General features: G+C 37.7%; 1 protein-coding gene across 24 annotated transcripts in view; it reads right to left on the bottom strand.

The window, feature by feature from the left end:
• Positions 1-15,571, bottom strand: part of PARD3 (par-3 family cell polarity regulator) — a 487,425-nt gene that overhangs the window by 215,975 nt on the left and 255,879 nt on the right. For all 24 annotated transcript variants that reach the window (XR_008429410.1, XM_053935684.1, XM_053935553.1 and 21 more), the window contains one exon: positions 1,286-1,377. Coding sequence is in view for 23 of the 24 variants with exons in the window: in XM_053935684.1 (XP_053791659.1) it covers positions 1,286-1,377 (92 nt within the window). In the remaining variant the exon portion in view is untranslated. The remainder of the gene's footprint in view (positions 1-1,285; positions 1,378-15,571) is intronic.

Raw genomic sequence — 15,571 nt, 5'->3', positions numbered from 1 at the left:
ATTAAGGGTTAAGAGAGAGAACAAGTGAGAATCTGTGTGATGCACCTGTAACTGCCTAAGTGGAAGCAAGGCTTAATTTTCTTTTTTTTTTAAACCACTTGTTTTCCATATCCAACATATACCATTTAGCTTGTTCTAGTGCTTGAGTCAGTTGTTATTCATTTGTTCAAAATGCACATTTAACATCTTTCCACTCATTTTTCTTATACTTTTTCTTTAAAAAAAAAAATAAAATTCTATCCCAAATTCAAATGTTAAATTCTGTAAAACAGAAAAAAGAGGAAACAATAGCTCCCTAGGAGAGATTCTTTCAATCTGGCTTTCTGATTTTCTCAGAAGTTTGGGCCAACTGCTTCAAACAAACACACAAAGATCGAAACAAAACATAAATGAAATAGCATATGATGAGAAGCCAATAAGTTACTTAAAAGCAACACCAGGAAGCATTACATTTGACAGAAGTTCTGCAAATTCTATTTAGGAAACAGCATTTGGAATTTACAATGTAACAGATTTTGTAAATGGAACCGAGTAAAATGCATGTTCTACAGCCTAATAGATGTCACCATGATCTTTATCTAACATTTAAAACCTCTGTCCCTAATTCATAATTTAATTCAAAAATAACAGGAGCAGAAGATTTAATTTTATCTAAAATTTAAGTTAATAAATTTAAAAGATTTAAGGCTAGAAGGGATATTTTCTCATTAACTCTATAACAAGGTATGGATCAGTTCTTTCCAATGAAATGCAAAAGGTCAAGTTTGCTGTACCTTTTGACAACATAAAATATCATTCAGTGAATGTATTTTTAAATTAGGTAGAGCTAACAAAACACCAGTTTTGATCCATTCAGAAGTATGAGGTTTTTGACCACATAACTTGTGACTGTGACACATCTTCCTAGAGACTGTGAACTATTGGAATTAAGATTTTCCCCTTTAAATTCTTGCCTGTTGATCTATTTGTACTAGCACTGACCCTATTCCTTCTGTCAAGTTTTCAAAGTTCCATCAAATAAGCATCTTCTTTGAGGCAGAAAATCTACTGTAGCATCAGCACTTATAAATGTCAAGTTTCCAATGCTCATCTTTAATACAAGCTTTTTAAACTGTTTAAAATATGTTTTTAAAAGATCAATTTTTTAAAACCAAAATGACATATGACCTAAAAAAGATTGCCCCATTTTCTTAAGAGTAGTATCACTCACATTATTCTGAGTACTTCACTAGTCTGTGTTCAATCTTAAGACTTCTTAAAACAATATGTTCTGCCAGTAACTTACTCCAGGGAAAAATTGGTAGCATTCTCCAAACCAGTGTCTGCATGTCCAACAGGCTCAACTCTGCTGTTGTCCTCCTCTGTTCGATCTTCATCCTAGATATTAAAAAAAATAATAATAAATCTACATTTAATTTTATTAACTCATTTTAGTAATGATATTTTACCATTCTCAGATTATTGGGGTTACCACATGTGAGTGGAAATGCTGTGCTTCCACAACTGTCTGAAACTGTTCTAAATTGGTTTTTGTCACTTTAAACATTTTTGCAATGATATATATAGTTTGGCCAGTGTTATATCATAATTCTGCTACAGTTATAAAAGCCATGCTACAGGAGCTATCACAGTCAGCATTTTTTTAGAAGGTTGACAAGCAAAAGCACAAAATCAGCAATGTTTGGGGAAACTCCTCCCAGGCTCTCTGTGGGCAGGGGGCTTGACTGAACACACAAGGCAGATCACTGAGGCTCATTTGCAAAGACTTAAAAATAGTATAAGAAAATGCAGCTTCTGTAATTCCATGAAGTACCAAGAGCTTTTTAAACATTTTATCACGGCCTTTATTAATAGCTTGCCAGAGAAGGCTGACATCAAAGAGCTACGTGAGGCTCTAATGCTAACCAATTGATTTTATTTTTAATTTCTCTTTCCAAAAAGTACATACGTTATTCACCAAATGTATAACTTTAATGTCAAAGTTGTGAATGCTGTACTTTCAAATTTAGATCAGGGTAATTCAAGGACTTCCAGTAAGAAGCTCTAAACCCATTCTTATGTGTATGTTAATTATTAGAAGCTTATACTTTTAAATACCCATGTACTCAAACAGAAAATATTACAGTGTGAACAGTAGGTTTCAAACACAGACAGAGCCAGAGCAATCAGGTCAGCGAAATAATACATGACAGGTTATGAGTTTAGCACAAAGAGTCAGACAACTTATTAAAGTATTGAAGAGATATTAAAGGCAGGCAGAGACAGTTGGTAATGTCCAATTGAGATTTCCACAGGGAATCTGCAAAAGCAGGAGGCTGGATGCACCAGGCTTCCATGGGCTATGGATATGCCTTCTGCACCCTGGAAAGCAGCATGCTTTGTGAGGCCAAGCTACTTGGGATATTGATGATCCTGTGTCTCAAGAGGCATTAATATGCACCTGCTTGTCATCTCCCTCTGTTAAGCAGAAGGTAAGTAATACATTTCAAAGGTTAACCAGCATCTTGAACCTGCCTAGAAATGTGTATTTACTGATTTCAGTTGAAGCTTTATATGCATCTCTGCATAAAGTTTAAAATTAAATAAATATTCAAATCTCCATGCCAATTCTAATGTCACATGGAGAAAGGTTTATAAAGAAAAATCAGAACATTTGGAGCTGTTTCATACTGAAAAGAGGTATTCCACACCTTGTTTCATACAGCATCTTGCAAATCACTGTCACCATGGGTTTTCTGGTTTGAAGTTAAAGACCGTGCTGGTTGTAGAAAACTATGTATTTTTATTGCAATGAAGCTATTACTAGCCTAAAGAGATATGCCTTTGCCAAAAAATAAATGTCTGGCTTTACGCTGTGTCATTTTAGCAGACATCTATATATATGCAATGTAAACATCATTCATTTAGTAACACTTCATCACTTTTAGCCCCAAAAGCTTTTCTCTTGACTACTTTTAAGTTTGTAAATAAAACTCCCCTTGCCCCACTCAGTGTTTGCAGCAGTTGTTTGAGCTTGCTCTTGATAGCCATGCCTTCAGTGCCCTCCTGGGACACAGCCCCCTGTACAACACTTGAGCTAAATCCTTGTACAAACCCTTCTTCCCACCCTTCCCAGCCCTGAGAGTATCTTTGCTCTTGCTCCCACCAGACCTAGGCCTCTCCATTTGTTGGACATTCTGGTTCCTTCCTTTCTGTCCCAGCTGGTGGTCTGGAGGCTTTTCCTGCCAAGGAGAGGAGCATCCCTCTGCCTGACCTCGAGTGCAGCCGGGTCGAAGGAAACAGCCAACTTAGCTGCCTCCTGTCTCTATGCACCTGCCAATCTTGGGGTATAACAAATCAGAAACTGCAAATCAAAAGCTACGTAAAACAGATGCTATCTGGCACCATCACATCTACATTTTGTGCCTTTTGTTTCGAGAATCATAAACACAGCAAGTTTTGGAACCACACTGACTGTCAGTTATCCAAGCAATTAAGAAACAGCAGCTCCCACACGCCTCTGTCTGGCTTTTCCTGGACAGCAGACAGATCCGTATCAGAAACATGCATGTGCCCATAAATAGGTGCTTAGAGGAGCAATCATAATCCTAATGAAAGCACTACTGCCATGATCAACAGATGTATGATGTACCCTTTTAAAAATCTTTAATATTACAGTAATCAGACTCTCTTTTCTTCTCAAAATAACACAGATTTTGATTTACACTGAAGTGAACAGAGAGAAAAATTGGACACCTGCAGAGGGATTTGACTTAAAATTCTGATTTACTATGAAAAGTAACTAACTAGCTGTGAAAATCTTTGCATCAAGGAATTATTTCTTTATTTAGAAAGCAGTTTTCTTCTGAAAGGCAAATTCGACCTGGATGAGGTAAACAAGGAAAAGGACATTTAACAGATCAAGAAAGTTTCTGTGAGCCCACTTGGATATTACTGCAGATATTTCTCAGAAATAACTGATTTGAGCAAGCTCCCAAAAGTCTAAAGTTTATTTTCTCTACATAAAAACACTGATATCTGCTATATCAAAAAATACAGCTTTTAATGTACAGCTACTAAAGACAGAATGTGGTTTTTTCCCAAAATTGAAATCAGAGTAATTAAAAGATCCTTTCATCTTTACAGCACAGAGGAAAATTTTAAGCATCTCTTCCAATGTACTTCTCCATATCATGATGTGCTCAGTGTAAAATTTCCCACTGTTTGAAAAATAAAGAGAAATCATTATTTTTCTAAGTTCTGTAATAAAATTAATGACTCAAAAACTGAAAAATTATCTTAACTGCTCAAAATGGACTATTAGTGCTAGAAGTTCTACCTATAAAAAGGTCCATTTCACAGTTCATCTGCACAGTGTTAATGAAATACATATGAAAAGTTGCAAATTGGGTTTTTATTTTTGAAGACAGACTCTCTATCACCACTTAGGATTAAAGCAGAGTAAAGGAATGTCAGCAGTATTCTTGCCAACAGAATTTTATCCAATATATATGAACCCAAACAGTTATTTTAATTACATTTTCTTAGAAAATTTCTGAATGAAATCTGCCTAGTGTAATTTCCAAAGCTCAAAACCAGCCACGCTTTCCCTGTCTTACTGGAAATTTTAATGTCCATTACCAAAATATCAGTTCCTGCCTCCAATTAATCCACAACTTCATCTTCAAAGAAGCACTTTCCCACTTGATCTCTGTTCAATCCTCCAAGAATGTAACCGATTTAAACTTCAGATATTATTGAGCTGATACAATACTGATAAGCTGTGATAATGTTATTTCTGTATCTTCTATTAATACCATATATGAGTATGGTATTCAGTCAGTTCAGTCCCTCAGTAGTGGCTGTGGGATCTGAGACCCTGCATTGCCTCAGTGAGCATCACAGTGAGATTCACCTTCCCAGGAAGCATCAGTCACTGGCTTGTTGGTTTTCTACCATTTAATTTCTTTACATTTTAGCATAGTGAGTGTAAGTCCTGTAAACACCAAACTGAAAGGATCAAACACCCAACAGGTGCTTTAGATTTTACTGCAGAGAAGGAAAGATTATCTATAATGATAAGCTCCTGACAATATTTTATTCCTCAGCCAAGACGCAAATAAAATAAAGCTTTTGCTATTAAAATATGCCCTTCTGTTCATATTTCCCCTTTCAGTCTCTTGCACTTCTCTGTAATGATTATGGAAGAAGAGACATATTCACTATTAGTCTCCTGGCAGCTGTGCTTCATAAATGTTTGTTTGGTTCTTGCAACATAAAGTAGGTTCTCTCTCTCTCTGTATGATCACACTTGATGGGAAACAGCTCCTAAGAGACCTCTTTTCCTGTGTCTTAACTAGCACAAATACACCAGCATCAGGCTTTTGTGCTAATGTTCTCACTTTTTGATTAACCGGCCAAATCTCCAGAGAATGGCAATTTCCAATCAAATCTGAAGAGCAGTTACAAAGACAACATGGGGAAAACCCAAAAAATATTGAATACAAAAAATAGGCTATGTTCCCTCTTGAACATACATATATATGCACAAATAATTAGGTGAGAGCTTTGTGTAATTCACAACAGCCCTGTACTTGGTGCACTGCTATTATCAGTAATCCAGGAAGAGAGAAATCTTACATGAAATCATCATCCACTTAAACACAAAAAAAGTATGCAAAAATTATTTAATCTTATGTGTATACACACACACACACACACACACACACACACAAGTTAATATTCTCTTTACATCTCAATAATCCCTATGTTACTCACGTCCTTCTGCAGGATGGTCACCCTGCAATTGGAAATGACAATAGTCACATAGTTTTTATATGCCTCACTACTCTAAAATGAAATTTGCCTTGCTCAGTCAAATCAGTGAATAGGTATCATATAGACATAGAGGATTGCAGAATGGAAGGGATTTCTCAGGTCTCTGATGAATATCAAATTCATTCCCTGCTATCACAGGCAATCATCTCTTATTTCCCATTTATTAAACTGATCAAGCGGAGCCTTAAGCCTGGTTGGCTTTATAATGGCACTATTTCTGTTTTGAAGTGCCTTAAAAGGAAATGTTTTTACAGATTTAAAGAGAGATGAATTTGATTTCATACTGTCCAAAAAACAGAACACCAGAGAGCCAATGAATATAATTTGATACAACCTTCCTTTGGCAAACATATGTGACAATTCATTAAATTCTGAATAACTAGAATTTTTTTCATTCATAATGACTTCTTAAAACACGTAAGAAAAGCCTGGCAATACTAATAACAGCTGAACAAGTCCTGTGGTATCCCAGTTATTCTGTAGTGTGTACCAATTTAGAGGTTCACTGAAGTCAGTGGTCTTTGGGGTTTCAACAACCTGTGATGCATCATTGAAATGACACACATATGTTCTGTAATGATTTGGTGGCACACACCTTTATCACACAGCAAACCAGGCTGGTGGCAGGTGCACAACACAAATACTGCTTGGCCACGTAGCAGAGCATCCAGTAAAAAAGATTTTTACTAGATTATGCTGCAGTTAATTCTTTTTTACAGTAGGAATTGCAGACAGCACAGAAAAGTATGAGAGCCTTTTAAGAGCTTTAGTATGTTAGGTTTTCCTGCTAGTGAATTTAACTTGAGACATTTTGCTGCTTTTGCTTCTTCATAGTCAAGAAAATCCTGTGTCTGTCCTTACAGTGATAGCTTACCAACAAACAGCAAGAAATGCATTAAAAGTCAAAAGGTTTTTTTGTTGTTGATCAAACGTGCTTCTTAATTCATGCAGCTGAATAGTCTCTGCCTACCAGCAGAGAAAATAGTATTGAGGAAAAGGGAAAAAATTATTAGCCAAAAATTGCAAACACTCATGCAACTTGGCAACCCCATACAAGGAAAACAGCACCAAATGGGATCCGACAGAAAAAAGCCCATCAGTAAGGTCTAAAGCACCACTGATTCTCCAGCATTTCACAGTGCACATTGTAATCGTATTTCACAGACTATATTTGCTGTTTGCCTGAAAACCACAGGGTTTTTTGTTGTTTTTTTTTTTTCCCAGACTGAGGTCATCCCACTCTGGATTGTTTCAATGACTTCTCCAGCACCACTGACAGTCCAGGGTGGGAAGCAGAGGAAGGAGATGTGCTGCAAAGTGATAGCTACCAGAACAAATCCATACATCTAGGTTCCTCTACAGATGGCAAGTATCAAGTGGGTAACAAAAATATGTAGCTGTTCCCACCAGATCATATTTAAAAGACATTTTAGAGAAGACTCAAGTATTACTGGAGCACAAAACTCTTTCTGCGGTCATTTTGCAACAGCCCTAAGTCCACATATAATACGCACCACTACAACATTCATAGCACATTACAAAATAATATAATGATAACAAAACAGTGCCCTAAGTTTCTGATCACTGGAAAATGGGTAAAGGTTGCCAAACTGAACTTTAAAAAGTACCTTAATGATATATTTATTATATTAAAGAGGGACTTAAAATGAAGGCAATATTGGGTCCTTTCTGATTTCCTACACTGACTTCCTATATGATAGTGGCAAAAATCACTCAAAAGTGCATTTCCTTATTAACATGTTGGGGATAATATTACATGCTTGCAAAGGCAAATATAAGACTCTTGGATGTGACACTTTGAAAAGCAGAAATATTAAAATGGATCTCAAATGTCTCAGCAGCAGCTTAGGATCCTAAGCCACAAAACGCTTCTTGTTCAAAGATACCAGATGTGTTTCATCTCTTCCTTTTCTTAGCACCTAGTAACACCTGCACTGCATAACCTATTTTTTAAACATTTTATTAGATGCCAAGTATATGAAGAACTAGAAAACTCAAGGCATTTCATCACATAATTTGTCAGACCACTTCCAGAGCAGCTTGTAAGTAAAACCAACCACAGCTAACAAGAATAGCTTTTTAGAAAAGATTTGGCAGGACCAGACAAGGCTTCCCAGCACTTATAGTGCTGCCTGTTGGGGAGCCCACTAAAATTAATCTTTAAAACCAAATGCAGTGATAAAATCAACCAAAAGATTAGATGCAACAATAAAGCACTGACCTCTCATGTGCGACATATCTGAAATATATAAAGCATGGATTGTCACATTTTTAATATTAAGAGAAGCATCCAAAGAGCTTTCTGAAGATCTAATCAATAGCCAATTATAGATGTGTCCATAGTATTACAAAGAGAAGTAACTCTCTCACAGACCCATGTACAACTATAACAAATTACCTCAAATTGATTGTTGCCTTAAAAATGGGTTCATTTTGTGTAACTGCCTAGTTACAGTCTTTATTCCATTTTCTGTTTTTCCTCGGGACTCAAAACGTATCTGTTTCACAGGTGTAAGTCTGCTCTTTGTTTGTTTTAAATAAGGCTTATCTACAAAATATTTCCATGTTCAAATCTCTGAAATTTTATACCCTTTTCATATGATCCACAGACTGACGTACAGACCACCAAGATCTGCCAGTGTGAAACAAATATTAGGGTTCATATTAAATACAGATTCAGTCTTACTTAGATGTCAGAATCATGGGAAGTATCTTTAAAGGAAATAGTTATCAGTTTTACAAGGCTACAATTATAGGTCAATGTATAATCAAATTCCCCTGCAAAGTTCAGCCCAAAGGCCAGGCCTGGTTATCATCTACCTTGCATGATGCAGGAATTACCTCAATTACAGTGACATCCCCATATGGTGAACCAACATAAGTGTAGCACTTGGCATGTAACAAACGCACTCTGGTTGATGTATTCATACACAATTTATTTTCCCTTTTATTGTGGTAACTGATACATACACTGCTCCTATAGATGACCCCTTGATAATTCATGTAATACCTGCCCACAGAGGGGAAACTGCCCCTGCTTTGGTAGAGGGCACTTCACTTGAATTTCTTCACAAAAGGGGTGACTTTGGCTAAATGAAGTCTAATTTTCTTTTAGAACTTGAATTCTTCCTATTCCACAATGCCAGGTAATAAAGTTCTGGGATTTCAGGACCAGAAGCATTCATTTGATATGGAGAAGTTAAAAAAACTCCATAATATACTCCTAACATGGATTGTTACTATGGCATCCAGGAAATAAACACATATAGATATATAGATATAGATACAGATTAGATATAGATAGATATGCTTCTAAATATACATCTGTATTTAGAAGGCCACAGGAACAAAGACATCATTTTGTTCTTAAGGTAGGAAAAAAACAGATTACATGGCAGTGCTACAACTACATTGTGTTTGTTTTTTTCTGTTGAGTAGTCTAAAGTAGGTCAAGTTAGGCACATCCATTAGTTCTCCTATAAATAGATCCACACTAAATTCACCTGCTTGTAACTAATGTAGAGCAATAGAATTTTAAATACTTTTCCCTTTAATCTGACAAGTTAGTTCATTCTGTATACAGACACCAGGAAAAAAAAAGAAGTTATTAAGTCCTGCGTGATTTTTAAATGCCAAAAAATATGACAATGGAAACATGAAATTGGGACACACTTTCCCTGCAGAAAAAACAAGTGTACCTGCCTCCACCTATAAGTTTGGAGATCTAAAAGACTTCTGCAGAGATGTATTATAGAGAAGTGACATAGTTTCCCCTTGATATTGAGACAAAGGAAAGGAGACAATTCTGTATTAATCACTTTACTTTCTCCCTGTAACATTCCTGAATATATTATTATTCACCTCACATTTTCAAAGACCGTGATTTTCTTCTGAGGATTTTTTTCAAAAGCATACAAAAAGCATTTCTTATTTAGCAACTTGAATTTGTCATTAGGCAATTTTCAAACAGGTCTCATAGCTCTTTTATCCTTATTCATTTCTTTTTTTTTTTTTTTTTTTTTTGTGAAATGGTCCCTTGTTGCTTGATTTGCAGATCTGTATCAGCATGCAAGGATTTCGCTAGCTTCAGCCAAGTACAGAACAGTTCAATCCCCTGGAGCACTGAACGTAAGAGTCAATTTAGAAGCAAGGTAAAAGTATAGCACTCTGTTCCCCATCACACAAAACATCATTTTACTCACACAGGCATCTTAATAACAAAATTCAATTCCGGGTATTTTTCTCAGCATGGCTCAGGACCGTTCAGAAATTACATCAGAAAGCTCGCTGAAGACTTGGCTCTTTAAAAATTTGATTAAAATATCTGTTTTCCAGTAAGGCAAAAGTCTATACATTGGTGGGAGTTTAAACTTAGGACATATTCTTTGAGTTCTGTCTCCTTTAGAAAATGCAACTTTGAAAGCTTTTGGTTTTGTGTTACTAACAATCCCCTTGTTAGTTTTGCCAAAGAACCATAAAAAACATGGAATGGTTTTGTTTGAAATGGTCCTTTAAGTTCATCTAGTTAAAATCCCTTGCCATGGGCAGGAACACCTGTAACTAGATCAGGCTACTCAGAGCCCTATCCAGCCTGGCCTTGAGCACTTCCAGGGATGGAGCACCCACTTCTCTAGATGTTCCAGTGCCTCACCACCCTGACAATAAAGAATTTCCTTCTAATATCTAACCTACCATCTTTCAGTTTGAAGCAATTCCCCCTTCTCCTACACTATATGCCCTTGTAAAAAGTCCCTCTCCAGCTTTACTGTAAGCCCCTTTAAGTACTAGGAGGTGCTATAATGTTTCCCCAGAGCCTTCTCTTCTCCAGGCTAAACAGCCCCAACTCTCTGGCACTGTCTTCATAGCAGAGGTGCTCCAGCTCTCTGGTCATTTTCACGGCCTCCTCTGGACTCGCCCCATCAGGGCTGCATCTTTCTTATGATGTGAGGCCCCAGAGCTGATGCAGTGCTCCAAGAGGGATCTCACCAGAGCAGAGAAGAGGGGCAGAATCACTTCCTTCTCGCTGCTGCCCACGGTGCTTTGGATGCAGCTTAGAACATGTGTGGCCTTCTGAGCTGCAAATGCACATTTTCAGGTCATGTTCAGCTCCTCCTTAACCAACATCCCCAAGTCCTTCTCCTCGGGGCTGCTCTCAAATCACTCTTCACCCAGCCAGTATTTTGTGCTTGGGATTGCCCCAGTCCAGGCTCAGGATCTTCACCTGCCCTTGTTGAACTTCATGAGGTTTGCATGTGCCCACGTTTCAAGCCCATCCAATTCCCTCCAGATGGCATCCCTTCCCTCCAGAGTGTCAACCACACCACATGGCTTGGGGTCATCAGCAAACTCAACGAGGATGTCCTCGATTCCACTGGTATTTTAATATCTTATCATCTTGCTTCAAGAAAAATCCATGGCTTTCTTCTCATTTAGACAGTGACTTACCTCCACTTCTCATTTGCTAGGATTTGCTAACATATAGCTTTGGTTTATGACTTTTTAAATTTATATTCATACTGATTAAAAGTAAAAACACCCACATATCTGTTTCAAAAAGTCTTTTGTGTTACACATCAAAGTAGATGGACAAACACACCTGAGCTAAAGGAGCCCTAACATGCTCTTAACGTTAGGTCTTACTGTTTCAGCTCTTCCTTCCCTAAAAGAACAAACCAGGCAAGGTTCCAGCCCCAAGGCCCAGAGAAGGAAGACCCAGAAGGGAGCACCAGCACTGTGATGGTGATGCAGGACACCTGGCCTTGATGCAGAGGGACAAGGCACCCAAGCCTGCTCTCAGCTCCTATGAAATTTTGAGTAATGAGACTTCACCATTTTGCAGTTCCATCTTTTACTTCTCTTTTGCTGAATTCACAGTTGCATTCCACCTTTTTCTTCCATCTCATTCCACTGAAAAACTCCACTAAAATTGCTTCAATTGAGTTTCCCTCTTATGCAGTAAAATTTTCTTTTTCAGTCTTTTGCACAACATGGATTTTACCTTAGGCACCAAACAAATTCACTATTTTAATAACAGAAAATGCTATAGCATTTTTCATTGTCCTTTGCTCAATTTGTTTTGTTGAAATCAACATGAAAAACAATTTCAAACTTCTCAGTAAATGCTTCATTTACAAATGCTCCATTCCAAGTGCCTACAGGGTTACAATCTGGTCTATGACAATTTTATTCATTTTTTAATCAAAAGCATTAAATCAAATTTAAAATAAATACTACTCAGTACTTCTGTAGTGCCTTTCAGCACAGTATGGCAAAAGCAGTTGATGGACAATAATGACTTTAGCTTCACTGCACCCACAGGAAGAAGATTAGAGGTTATTCTCCAAATTATTTATTCAAGGAAACTGAGGCACCAGATTTTTCTCCCAATTTTTGAGGTTCATCTCCAGCCTTAAATGCTTTCAGTTTTGGGTGATGTCTCTGGGATACACAGAGCCTCAGTTTAAGAAAAATGTAAATGTACATGTAATCCTGAACTTAACCAAGAAGGCCCCCTCACCTCTTGGAGGGTGAGCTGGAGAAAGGCTGGGAACAGCACCCTTGGAGCAGTTTGGTCCTGGGCCTGCACCAGCACATGTGCATTGCTCACTGCTGTGCAAAACCCTTACACAACATGTGATGAAACACAAAACTTCATCATCACCACCTCACTAAGCTATCCAGGGACCATCAAAGACAATCTCTTTGTCTAAAATGTCCCAAGGAACAAAGTGTAGAACATCACACAACTGCTACAAGCACAGCTCCAGAAGCTCTTCACAAACTACCTGCTACAAAAATGACGGCATTTCAAGAAATAACTCATTTATTATAATTTGCGGCAACAGAAGAGATCCCAGCTCCTCAATAAAATTAGTCCTTTTTAAACTTCTTCTCAGAGATCTTATTTCCATTCGCGATTCTTTCCCTTCATTTTCCACATCAAGTCAGAGCAGTTGGGACTGAATTCAGTATACATGATGGTGGTACAGTATTTCCAAGCAATTGTATTTCCATCCTGCAGCCCATAAAAACACCTCAGCCTTGCATTTCATTACCCTGCAAGGCCAGCACAAACCACAGATGTGGGTTGTTGAAAGCAGCAGTCTCCTTTTCTCCCCTCCCCAGATGGTCATGTCTGGCACTGGATTCCTCTGTCCACCTTCTCCTTTCAGTTTATTCAAGCATTTGTATCATTATACAAAAGATCTAAATTAAAATTAATGTTTAATAAAAACAATTTTAATTGGTTACATTTCCCAGGCTGGTCCAGTTCAGTCTAATTAACAGCCTCATAAAAGCTTAGGGAGACACAAGGGAGGAAGCAAAGCATGGCCAAGACTGCTTCTTTCAGCAGCAGATGACTGAAAATGTCTTTACTGCTGTGGCCTCAGACTGTTGTTTGAAAGGATACTGCTCATCTGCAGTCCCAAAAGCAGCTCAAGGCACTTGTTTCAACATTCAATAATTTGCACTATGTCCATCTCTCTTTTAATATCATCCCTCTTTTATTACCTCCTTCAAACACTACCTATTTTCAACTAATCTAAATAATTGTGTCTTGTTCACTGAACTCACTACATCAGCAACTCCCTCTCTTTCAAAACGAGCAAGCTTTCCAGGAATAAATCCCTCTTGCCCTTGCACACTGCTGACCTATTTTCCATAATTTGTTTTTTCCCTGCAAGTTTCTAATCTACAGCAGAACTTTATCTGTCACCACATAAGCAGTTACTAAACAACCATACGAATTACTAAAATTCTACCATCTTCCTTAGAGGAGACCAAATTAAGACAGAGGCACCACTATGCTTTTAAATTCTATTTCTTGAATGTATTAAAAGTTATGATGCATGAACAGAAAGGGAAAAAAAACACATCTTGTGGTCCAATTCCTCTTCATCCATCCCACCCAAAACCAGGTGAAAATAAAGAAGTCATAAGACATATTAGAGAAACATGTACCTGAGTGCTTCTCATCAGTCATAGCACTTTATGCATAGATGTCTACATAAACACTTTTTGAAGGTAAACAGTAGCATTTGGGGGAGCAAAATTCAGTAAGGAACCAGAAAAGTGTTTGTTGATTAGGATTAAGAAAGCATAGACACTGCTAAATCCCAAAAGCATAAATACTGTTAAACTCCCCATTTAAGCATTCTGATTTTGACACAAGGTTTTCTTAGTTGTCACTTAATCAGTTACAAACTAGCTAAAGCCAGGTTGAAGGTTTCAAGACCTACAGGAACTTTTCAATTTCCCATAAAATCACATTTGAATCCTAGATGAGCCAATCAATTGCCACTGCCTACTGGCGCCCAGGCTAGCTCTCAGATGTCCCGGAGCAGTGACGAGAGAGAGGAACTGCCCCGGCTGGGGTAAAGCCATGGACAGAACTTTAGAGCTATCACAGCTCTAGCCCAAGAAGCAGTGCTCCAAGACAGCAAGCCAGGGTAAAGAGGGCAGAAGAGATTCTCCAGGTCTTGAAGTTCCTCCTGGTTTATTGAAGGGGTCATCATGCAGAGAGAGCACCAAGGTCAAAGGGGCCAAGGTGAGACCACATCTTGAGCGCTGGGTCCAGTTCTGGGCCCCTCAGTTTAGGAAGAACATTGAGATGCTTGAGCGCATCCAGAGGAGGGCAACAAGGCTGGTGAGGGGCTTGGAACACAAGCCCCTTGTGTGAGGAACATTTGAAGGAGCTGGGGTTGTTTAGCCTGGAGAAGAGGAGATTTAGAGGTGACTTTATTGCTCTCTACAACTTCCTGAAGGGAGGCTGTAGACAGGTGGGGGATGGTCTCTTTCACCAGGCAGGAACTGACAGAGCAAGAGGACACAGTCTCTCAAGCTACATCAGGGAAGGTACAGGTTGGATATTAGGAAGAAATTTTTCACCAAAAGAATAATAAAGAACTGGAATTGTCTTCCCAGGGATGTGGTAGAATCACCATCTCTGGATGTGTTTAAAAAAAGACTGGACATGGCACTTGGTGCTATAGTTTAGTTGAGGTGTTAGGGCATAGGTTGGACTTGATGATCTTAGAGGGCTCTTCCAACCTCATTATTCTGTGATTCTGTGATTCTGTGGTTCTGTGATTTACAGGCTCAGAATGATTCCTTAGTATTAATACTTAGAATCTTTTTGCAGTTTGGTTAAAATAAAAACAAAGAACAAACTTAAATCTCTTGCACACATGTATTCCAAAGAGTGGAAAAGTTAAGTTAAAACAAAGTGATGAAATTTGCCAGTAAAATACAACTTAGGTTTAAAACAATCTTTTAAAACATGATCAATGAGTTTTGTGAGACTTCACTATATTACATTGGTGGACTGAGAATCCTGATGACTGAGGAAATTGAAACAAGGATAAATGCAAGATAAAGATTTCTGAGAAATACAATCTAGCCTAAGCTTCAAAAGGAAGAATCCTGGAAAAAGGAGCACCTCTCAAAAACAAAAACCAATAAACCACCAAAAAACTCAAGAAAAATAACCATACATTAAATAATTAGTCTGTGATAATACTGACGTATATTTAATATATCTGATTTTAACTGCAGTATGAAATAATTTTGCATCAAATTTAGCTCTAAAAGTAATTTCAAATAGCAATTCCCTTTAGTCTTTTGCCCTCTTGGGGTAGTATGGATGAATATTAATGTAATAAGTACTTCTTTATACTGTAGATGAATAAAACGAAAGAAAATGGGCAACAGTATGACATCAAATATTAATGAA

This window comes from Vidua chalybeata, chromosome 1 (assembly GCF_026979565.1).
Source record: "Vidua chalybeata isolate OUT-0048 chromosome 1, bVidCha1 merged haplotype, whole genome shotgun sequence".
NCBI classification, from domain to species: Eukaryota; Metazoa; Chordata; class Aves; order Passeriformes; family Viduidae; genus Vidua; species Vidua chalybeata.
The sequence above is the reverse complement of the archived record's forward strand: the minus strand, read 5'-3'. Positions and strand labels throughout refer to the sequence as shown.